This window comes from Pantherophis guttatus, chromosome 2, assembly GCF_059756535.1.
Source record: "Pantherophis guttatus breed Tessera chromosome 2, ASM5975653v1, whole genome shotgun sequence".
Classification (NCBI taxonomy): Eukaryota; Metazoa; Chordata; class Lepidosauria; order Squamata; family Colubridae; genus Pantherophis; species Pantherophis guttatus.
The window spans coordinates 197,661,210-197,672,005 of NC_142064.1; the positions used below are offsets into that span (position 1 = coordinate 197,661,210).

General features: G+C 41.9%; 1 protein-coding gene across 1 annotated transcript; it reads right to left on the minus strand.

Moving 5' to 3' along the window:
* Positions 1–503: 503 nt before the first annotated feature.
* Positions 504–9,719, minus strand: ARSI (arylsulfatase family member I). The gene is made up of 2 exons (XM_034402428.3): positions 8,672–9,719; positions 504–2,859 (listed from the first exon to the last, which is right to left on the minus strand). Exons 1-2 carry the CDS (start codon positions 8,992–8,994, stop codon positions 1,461–1,463), a joined length of 1,722 nt encoding a protein of 573 aa, XP_034258319.1. The 5' UTR covers positions 8,995–9,719; the 3' UTR covers positions 504–1,460.
* Between the last annotated feature and the right edge of the window lie 1,077 nt (positions 9,720–10,796).

The window sequence follows — 10,796 nt, forward strand, 5'->3', positions numbered from 1 at the left end:
GTTTAAAGAGTTAGCATATTGCCCCCAACAATCTGGGTCCTCATTTTACTGACCTCAGAAGGATGGAAGGCTGAATCAACCTTGAGCCAATAAGAATCCAGCTGCTGGCAGTTGGCAGAATTAGCCTGCAATACTGCATTCTAACCATTGTGCCACCACAGCTCATTAAAGATGATAGATCATCAATGATCATCAATAATCATCAATGAAAATTTATGTATGTGATTGCTAAGAGCTAAACACTGGCCCAATAGAACATCCCCAAACCATGCATTAATCACCATGATTAACTCGCATTAATAGATAAAATGGACTGGTTTTTTTCTTTAAAAAAAACATAAACATAAATTCAGCCAATAATCATCACATTTGTAAACATTAATTCTACCATTATGAAGAAATTCAAGCATCTGCTCCCCAAACAGTAAGATTTTAACTATTTGTGAGCTAATCATGAGTATTGCATAGTTTGTTTTACATAAAAATTGACGTATGGAAGCAGCTTGCAATTACTCTTCTGTATTTGAATAGATCTATAGATGAACAAGAGCTCATCTGCAGTACACTCAAAATTGCAGGAAAGAAAATCTGCATAGTGAAAAAAAATTATATAAGAGCAGTCATTCAGTGGAAGTAAACAGATCTGTCAATCAATGTAAAAATTCAGCTCTTATCTACTCCTTCTGCATATATAAGACTATGCTCTTAGCTCAAGCAACACTCACACAGCCTTTACTGATGCCCCTGCCCACATATACAAGATGTTTGGCTTTATGCATATTCAGGGGGTGGGGGGAAATTGCACCACACCAGATCTGCATTTTAACTCTGATAAAAATAATTGTCCCAGCCAGGTCTTCTGTATCTACACCCACAGGCACTAAAGTGATCAGAAGGAGGCAACTACAGTCTCCAGGGAGAGAAAAATCCACAATCACTTTCTGAGAGCAAAAACATTATGTAAGATTATTTATGGTCAGCATTCCATGAGTCAATAGCAAATACAGAACAATTTCATCCTTAAGCGATTCTTTCCCTGGGTAAAGAACAATTTCATCTTTGGTTAAAGAATGAGAATGTATATCCTTCCCACTAGTTCCTGAGTGGGATAGTTTAGGTATCTTTGCTGCAATCTTCTAGAATGACTAATAACACATTGAGTACCATCTCGTGTCATAACATTTAAAAGGAAGACACTATGTCAAATAGCGGTTGCAAAGTCTGCCCATATTCAGAATCAGCAATGTTGGTGCTGAAATTGGGGGAAAGACAAAGTGGGATGGTTAGGCAGACTTGGTTATCCCTACCTCACAATAGGGGAAGAAGAGATGATAGTCCATCTCACTTCACTCCAAGCTGAACAGAAAGGAGAATACTCTACTGCTCTCTCCCCCTACTTCCATTTTTTGGAACAGCTCTCTTCCAATCTGACTTTTGGCAAGAACCTAGCCTGTCCCATCTCAGATGCGGTTTGACATCATTCTGGTGTTCAACTTTTTGAAGAAGGAGCGTAGCTTACAGATCTTGCACTTCTTTTTCCTCTTTTTGTTTTTTGGCTTTCCGTGCCCTACTTCCCATCTTTCATCCTCTTCTGTGGCCCAAGGTCCCCAGGCACCACCATTGAAGTCAGGGTGAGCTCGTGGGTTTTCTGCAGGATATCTGACAGGGATGGCAGTCTGGTTGTAATTAACTAGCCTAAAAAGCAGAGCCCTGACCACATCAGGACGCTGATCTGACAGATCATAGCGCTCGTATGGATCGGCTGTAATGTTGAAAAGCCAGACAGACTGCCGCATCCCATCTGTCAGGCGCTCTAAGTTCCACCAACTCCCCGGGAAATTGGTTAGAGTCTGTGGTGGGATCCAGTCACTGTAGCCAGGATCTCCAGTAAGAAGTTTCCAGTCTCCCACCCGTAAAGAGGCCTGTACTGCTGTGTTCCAGATGCCAAAGCCATTCTCTAAAGAGCCATATTTGGCATGATTATACAAAGGGTCAATGTTGTGCAGGATTTCAGTGCGGGGTGACTCTTTGCCCTCGCTGATAGCTGGCCACACATTATAGCCATCCAAGCCATCTGCTTCAGACACATTGCCCCCAGCTAAAGTTACTAAGGTTGGGTACCAGTCAGTTATGTGGATGAGCGCCCTGCTGGTCCTTCGCTTGCGTTTAATCAGTGGACTGTGGACAAATCCAATGCCACGCACTCCTCCCTCCCAATATGTTCCTTTGCGGCCTCGCAATGGCCAGTTGCTTCCCCCAGAGAACGTCTGCCCTCCATTATCTGTAGAGAAAACAATAATACTGTTGTCATAATAGCCGTATTTCTTCAAGGTCCAGGTGATATTCTTCACAGCTTCATCCATGCATGTGACCATGGCAGCATATTTGCGGCGGGCAACGTTGCCCATGGAGCGATAGCGATAGATGTATTCCTTCGGGGACTGCAAAGGGGTATGCACTGCCTGGAATGCTATGTAGATGAAGAGAGGCTTCTTGGGGTTGTGGGTTGCCAAAATTTTTCTGACTCGCTGGGTGTAAAGGAACGTGGAATACTTGCCACTTTGTTCCCAGGCTACATTTTCCCCATCATGAAGATCATACCCACATATTCCTGGCCCGTCACAGTTGTCGTATGTATAATAATCCACATTTCCTGTCAGTGAGCCCAGGAAGGTATCAAAGCCCCTGCGTGTTGGCAAGCATTCTTTACGATAAAAACCTAAGTGCCATTTGCCAACCATGTGGGTAGAGTAGCCGGCTTCCTGCAGCTTCTGTGGGAGAGTGACCTGGTTTAGAGGCAAGCAATTTGGCTGTCGGGGACGGATGATTGAGTGCTGAAGACCTGTATGGATCTGGTACCTAGAAAGAGAGAGAGAGAGACAAAGAAAGCAAAGATATCATCTTAAATTGCAATATCTCTATCCCCCTGTGAACCTACATTGTGTGCCTGAAAAGTAGGTTTCCCTGACAGAACATTACTTCTACCTGGATTCCTTCTAAAAGCTGCATGGCATGGTTTCAAAGAGTCCAAGCTGTAAGCAGACACAATATAATAGTTATCTATTTCCAGGATCACTGGTATACATTCATGCAGCATAAACACATTTTTGTTTTTTATAGCAATTTTATTAAACACTACAGTTAAAAAGCTTTAAACTTTAAAAAGAATAGAAAATAGTGCAGAAAAGAAAAATAGAAAGAAAAGTAAAAATGAAAAATAAGAACATAGTAAATACACACACACACACATATGGACATCACAAGTATACACAATTTTAGTAACTTATCACCTTCTTTTAAAATACAAAATGATCCCTTTTTCCCATATCTCATTTCTTATCTACAAAAAAAATCCTTAAGGTCTTGTCATTTCAGTCCTGATGTGGTCCATTCAAGGTTACCAGAAACAATAACATATATGTTTTAACCTTGATCAAATAAACTAACTTTATATTCCTTTTAATTTTAAAATCCCAATCTTTAATCCTTTTAAAATAATGTGCTAAAATTTTATTTCTTTTCCATTTTTTTCTCTCCCTCCCTCCCCACAAAATTCTTCAAAGCTTTAATAAGTCTCTTTTGTAAATCCAATATAGGAAAGTTATCCAGGTCACCTTTTTTGTTTTTTTTTTAGGGAGTTATTTGTATGTTCCTTTTAAATGTAAAGGTAAAAGTTTTCCCTATCCACTTGTGTCCGAGTCTAGGGGGCGATGCTCATCTCTGTTTCTTAGACAAGGGAGCCAGCATTGTCCTAAGATATTTCCACAGTCATATGGTCAGGATGAATGTATGCCAAGGTGAATGGGATGCTGCTACCTTCTCACCTTTTTATCTTAAAAGGTGAGAAGGTAGCATGCTTTCAAACTGCTAAATTAGCTGGAGCTGGGGCAAATAACAGAAGCTCAAATCTTCTCCTTGTCCAAAGGAATTATGAAGAGCCAGTTCTTCATTCCACTGTGGTTGTGGGCTCCTTTTCTAATGGAACTATAACCAACCACCAAGTTTGCCCTTTCTTCTCTGGAAATCTCCAAAATACACATATTTTTAAAGGATGCATAGAATATTGGTAAATTCCAATGTTTTTTGGGACTACCTTAGGCCCTATTACTTTTTCATTTATTTCTTCATATTTGCTCACCACTCCTATTTCCATCTCCTTGTTAGTTTTTACTTCCAACTGAAGAGTTTAACCACGTGCTGAGATCCAAGCCAGAGATGGTAAAACTAACAGGAGCAAATAATGGAACAAAAACAAAGATCAGTCCATTATATAATACTTTCTGGATGATTTTGCTGTAAGTATATATCAATGGGGAAATGCAAAATTTGTTACTACTGGTTCTGTGAATGTGGCTTGATGGGGGTAATGTGACTGGGTGCGCGTGGCCAACTTTTTTTTTTTTTTTTACTTTTAAAAGCATTTTTTCTACAACCTCTTTGGCCAGAGAGGTTGTTTAAAAAATGCTTTTAAAAGGCTCTGACGATCAGGCAACTCAGCTGGGATCACCAGAGGCTTTTAAAGGCATTTTTTTTCCTACAACCTCTTCGGCTGACCCCACCGTACCTCGTCTGGCCCCCTCTCCCCGCCCCCCGCCCCCCACTGTAACCATCTGACAGGCTAAATTGCTGATCTGTAAGGACCCCCAGGTCCATTCTTCGCAGAATAACCCACCTCCCTCCTGAAACCCCTTAAAATACGTATAATATTATACGTTTGTTCAGTACTATTTGGATGATTGCTGAACAAATGGGCGTAAGTCAAGGACCATCTTTATCTGTAACTATGACTGATCCACTATGTATCGCACAAAGCCCAGTGAGTTTTACATGTCATGTAATTAATTTGATATCATAAATTCTGCATAATGCAATCTTTTTTTCCTTCCAGATGAGAATAATTAGATATGTTTTGGATAGCAAGCAAAAAAACTCAGCATAAGCTTGTTATGAGGCAATACACCGAGGAGAACAGCATCTTTACAGTCTATCGCCTCTGCCACCACTAATGTAGGGAAAGCATATTAAAACCTTCAATAGTGCTGATACTCTGTCTTACTGCAAATTAGGTAGCATCTGCCAGAAAGGCTCTTTGCATCAATACTTCTGACAAATTCAGGATCACAATCAACACTATCTAGAAAGTCAAAAGTTAAAATTTGAATGGTTTTTGTTTTTAAGATTTATAATGATTCATATTTAAATAGAGATGTTGCAGGTAGTCCTCGACTTACGACCACAAAAGAGCCCAAACCTTCTGTTGCAAAGTGAGAAGTTGTTAAGTGAATTTTACCCCATTTTACAACCTTTCTTACCATAGTTGTTAAATGAATCACTGCAGTTGTTAAATGAATCTGGCTTCCCCATTAATTTTGCTAGTCAGAATATTGCAAAAAGTGATCACATGACCCCGAGACAATGCAACCGTCATAAATATGATTCAATTGCCAAGCATCTGAATGTAGATTATGTGACCATGGGGATGCTGCAATGGTCATAACTATGAAAAATGGTCATAATTCACTTTTTTCAGTGCCATTGTAACTTTGAATGGTCTCTAAATGTATTATTGTAAATCATCCTCATCTGGTGACTACCATTGGGACTGGCAACTTGGTCATCATGTGAAATGGTCACTAAGAGAAACCATGACTGTGCTTATGATCTTATTTCTCCTTTCCTTTGCTTTACAGACCTGCAAAGGTTATAAATGAAAAGATGGGTCTTTAAGGTGTTTTTTCATCACTGTCATAACTACAATTGGTTGCTAAACAAGGCAGTCACTAAGCTGCATTGATCTCTATCCACAAGGGATCGATTCAGCAGGAATTAATGTTTCATATAGACATGCTTTGTTTTCTGAAAACTTTTATTTATCAACTTCAAAGCACTTAGTCCTTTTAAAACTGAGGCAAATGGGGGCAAAATCTCTAGAATTTGCTGCAAGGGAAGGAATGCCTTTTTAAAAAAAAAAAAGTTGGACTGGGCAACCCATAGAGTGAAATCACATTCGTAGCTGCCCAGAAATGAAGCCCAAAGGGCTTATTCACAGATAAATGCTATAGGATTGCAGATTTAATTATGTCCCTGAAATCCACTGTAACATTTATTTTGGAAGTCATTTTATTTAATGTTGTGCCATAGTAGGAAAATGTTAGGATGTTATAGAACACCTTAAATACTTCCAGTTTTGTTATGGAATAAACGATGGGATAGGGCCTCCGGCTAGTTAGGCTCCAATGCTCACAAATCTGAGTCTTCCATAATCTTCATTGGTACGCTATATCTATTACTTTCCCTCCAGTTCAAAATATTTATGGAAGAAATCCACATACTTTTGCTTCACTTTTAATTGTATATCTCGTGATATGCATGCAGGTAATGGCACTCTGAAATTGGATACAAAAGTAAATGAAGATAGTTTAGCTAGCCACAAAGCAGATGTCTACTTTTCTAGAAATGTCAAAGGAAAAGACATTAGGAAAAGTCAAAGATTCCGCACTGAGTCTTTTCTAACCACCCAATAATTCTCCAATCCCCAAACTTTTTTTTTTCTCTTTCTCGGGAATAATTGCAATTGGCTCTGAATCTGTCCCTCTGCCCCATCCCAACACACACACACACACACACACACACACACACACCACATACACTGTTTATTTGGAATGCGTAGCTGTGGGAAGTTAAGAGTGTTTTATGTCTGACAGATGCTTGGATGATGAAAATAAGGCAAGTTTCTTTGATTTCTGGCTCATGGACAGCAGAGCAAGCCACTGAAAATCTGGCAAAACATAAAGATCTGTGCAATACAGAGTTTCCACCCAGAATGTTCATTTTGGTGTTTGGCGAATATGTAGGACTGGACTGTAGGACTATTGGTATGTTAACTGTAGCAGCAAAGTGAAGAACACAGTTCATGCGAAGTTTGGGCAGAAATTTTCATGATATCCTCGCTGTCTGATGGGCTTCACTTTGCTAAGGAGAAATAGATTATTCTGGGTTTTAGGAAGCAAGATGTCTTTCTTCCCCCTTTCTTCCTCCTATATGGTACATCCTATATTTTACATGCCAAGGATACTTCTCAGGCTGAATTCCTCAGGTTCAAGAGGTACAGTGGGAAAACCTCCTTCACGAAATCTGTAAATGGACTTCTGGTCAATATTGCCAGTACTGGACCAATAGAGTAACTCAAAAGAAAACTTTTGCGTATGTTTTAACTAACTTTTCAGCGGCTTATGTAATCCAATGTTATTATCATGGATCCGTATATTGTTAATCCCAAAACAGACCATTTCTTTAAAAGGGATGTTAAATTGCCTTCACTGCTAATAAAGTAAATGAATTTCTTGTTTTAATGTTAGCGACTCAAGAGCCTTGGTGGCGCAGCAGACTAAAGTGCTATTAAGTAGCACCAGCTGCCTGCAATTACTGCAAGTTCAAATCTCACCAGGCTCAAGGTTGACTCAGCCTTCCATCCTTTCGAGATAAGTAAAATGAGGACCCGGATTGTGGGGGCAATAAACTGACTTTGTATAAAAAAGAACACCGCTTTGGGGGGGGGGGCGAAAGCCCTACTAAGCAGGTATATACAAAAATATGAAGGCTATTGCTTAACGCATTGTAAGCCACCCTGAGTCTCCGGAGAAAGGGCAGCATATAAATCGAACCAATAAATAAATAAATAAATAAATTTGAGAGGCTTTGATGAAATCCCGCTGATTCTCCAAACGCTGCTGTTTCTGTCCTCATCATAATCCATTGCCTCTGTTTCTGTCCCCATCATAATCCATTCTATAACTGCATTTTAATTGTATATACAAGTTTTAATTGTATGTACAAATACAAGTTTTAATAGTACGTGGCGTGAATCTTAATGGTAACCAGGTAAGGGAGATCAGTAATACTATTTCCATATAAATAAGGAGCAAACAATGTAACTTTTTTTTCAAGATAAACTGGCTTCTCTCTGAAGGGAAAGTTGTTTGAACTGAAAAGTGGTGCCCATCCTTTGGGTAACACTGTCTGTACACCAGTACGGTTATGTTTTAAAAGCCTAATCCTATGAAATACAGCCAATATTATTACTCATCATTATGCCTCAGCATTCCTGTTTGCACACCAAACACCGTTGTGATTGAACATACTAATGCAGTGAAATCCATTTGCCGTTTTTTTTACTCATTCTTACTCATTCTTATGCCTCATCCCTACTGTCTGCACATGAATTTTGCTGCGCTTTAAACTTCTACTGCAGTAAAAACCCAACTAATCTTATCGCCCTCCCAAAAGGCTCGCAAATATCCCGCTCTTTAACACTTTCATTTTGAATCCTGAGAAACCACATTATCCCTTTAAAATAGCGTGGGGGGGGGAAGGGATTCGCCTTTCTCAATCTGGTTATCCATTCTGTCCCTCTTTTTTATTTATTTATTTATTTATTTATTTATTTATTTATTTATTTATTTATTTATTTGAACGGAACTTAAAGAAGTTTATTCAGGGGGGACGGCCTTGGCTGAAGTTCACGGGGCTTCCTTCGGGCTTCCTCTCCAGCACCCACGGGGGGGGGGCTTCCTTTCCCCTTTGGCGCCTGGGAGTTGCTTCTCCCGTCCAGTTCCCCCCGTGGACCGGGTGGACCGAGTGGCGTGAAAGCGGCGCTTCTGCCCCTCCTTACCTTCCCGTGATAAGCTGACTCCTGGAAGGCGTGCAGATGGGCTGGATGTAATAATTCTCCAGTTTAACCCCTTCGGCAGCCAACCTGTCCAGCGTCGGAGTCTGGATGTCCGAGCCGTGGTAGCCCACATCGTGATAGCCCTGGTCGTCGGTCAGAATGAAAACGATGTGGGGAGGCCTGGAGAAAGCAGGCGGGAGGCGAGGTTTCCCCGCCGGGTCCCCCGAAACCTCAGCCACCAGACCGGGCTTCATCCAGTCCCAGGATAAGTAGCCGAAGCTCAGCAGGCTGACCAGGGAAAAGCCAGTCAGGGCATAGACGGCCATGCTGGGCCGAGTCCCTAAGCCTAGACGAGAGGCGCCTAAGATGCCGGCATCTCCCGCCAATGGGGGAAATCTCGCCCGGACGCCCGTCTCGGCCAGCGGGGCTCCCCTCGCTCAAGCCGAGCGGAAAAAGCGGCCGAGCAAGTTAAAATCGCCCGCGGGAAACGCCTTCAGGGATGGGATTCGTAGCGGCGGCTCGATTCCGGAGCAGAGGCTGCGGCGTCGGGGGAGAGGAGAAAAGAGAGAGGGAGAGGCGGCATTCCCGCCAAGTTTTGCGGGCTGTCAGCGCGAGACCTTTTGCCCAAGTCTAAAAACTTTTCCCGAAACTCGCGCCCAAGTTCAGCTCCATCGCCGCCGAGTCCCCTCCTCTCTCCTGGGCGGCGGGACTGGGCTTCCCTTTCTTTACGCCCCGTCCCGACGGAAAGTCTGGGCCAGGAGCGGCTGTCATGTTGCCTCACCCCCTTCCTCGGTGGCTTCCCTTCCCCACCACGTTTCTTCTTCGGGGGGGATCTCCCCCCCCCTCGCCCCGCCCGCCCCGTCCTCCAAGTATGTCAAACTTCCACCCCACCCACCCCAATCCCGGATGCTTGTTTGGAAATATAGGGGCAACGCAGCCAGGGAGAAAAGCCCACTTCGGAGCGAAACCGAAGGGAAAAAAAATGTGAGAAGTTGAACAACATCTGCCCGGGGGATCCCCGCCAGGTTCTGGAGGGAGTCTGAAAAACTCCGCTCCTCTCATTGATTCCCAGGGAACCGGCCGGCGAGTTCTCCGCCGCTTCCTGGGTCCTAAGACGAGTTCGGTACCCGTCACTCCAGTCCAGTAGATCCAGGCGTCAGTTCTTCAGCTTGTAAAAAAGTAGTGGGGTCTCCTCCTAGCCAAATTTGGATTCCCCCTGACTCTATGAATACGCCGCCGTCTGATCCAATTGTATGGGAAGTGTTATAGAAGTGATTTGCCACCCGCCACCCTTTTTTCCCAGGGTCTTCCCAGTCTGATTTGGGAAGCATCCTGGACATAGATTGTTTCAACTCCTAACGACAACCCCTCAAAACGACGCTATAGAGCACTGCACACCAGAACAACTAGACACAAAAACAGTTTTTTCACTCTGCTAAACAAATAATTCCCTCAACATTGTCAAACTATTCACTAAGTCTGCATTACTATTACTATTTGTCTTCTCATCGTTCCTATCACCCACTCTTCCCACTTATGACTGCATGACTGTAACTTTGTTGCTTGTATCCTTACGATTTATATTGTTTCCTAGTATGATTTGATTGCTTATTTGTATCCTATGACTATCATTAAGTGTTGTACCTTATGATTCTTAACGAATGTATCTTTTCTTTTTATGTACACTGAAAGCATATGGACCAAAGACAAATTCCTTGTGTGTCCAATCACACTTGGCCAATAAAGAATTCTATTGTATTGTATTGTATTGTATTGTATTGTATTGTATTGTATTGTATTGTATTGTATTGTATTGTATTGTATTGTATTGCATTGTGTTGTATTTCAAGTCCTAGGCTTCCTTGGTAGGAGGTCAATCCAACTTCTGACTATAACTAGCCCTGCTAAATCCAGATTAGGTATTCTAATCAATTGGGTAGCTATAGGAAATTTAATAAATTGAACAGAATTGAATATACCCGTATGCAAAAAAAAAAAAAAAAAAAAATCACCTGGCAAGGCTCATCAGTTAGGGTGACCTTATCTGGGCTGCTAAAATCAATCAATACATGGCATCAGATACTCTTGACCCACCTGCATCATGTAAAGTGGCCCATGGAATGTCTCC

What these genes read in the sequence shown, in the direction of transcription:
- ARSI (XM_034402428.3), bottom strand. Translation starts at nt 8,994, where the DNA reads ATGGCCGTCTATGCCCTGACTGGCTTTTCCCTGGTCAGCCTGCTGAGC. An exon ending in AGTCAGCTTATCACGGGAAG is followed by an intron (nt 2,860 to 8,671) that starts GTAAGGAGGGGC and finishes CTCTCTTTCTAG; the next exon opens with GTACCAGATCCATACAGGTC.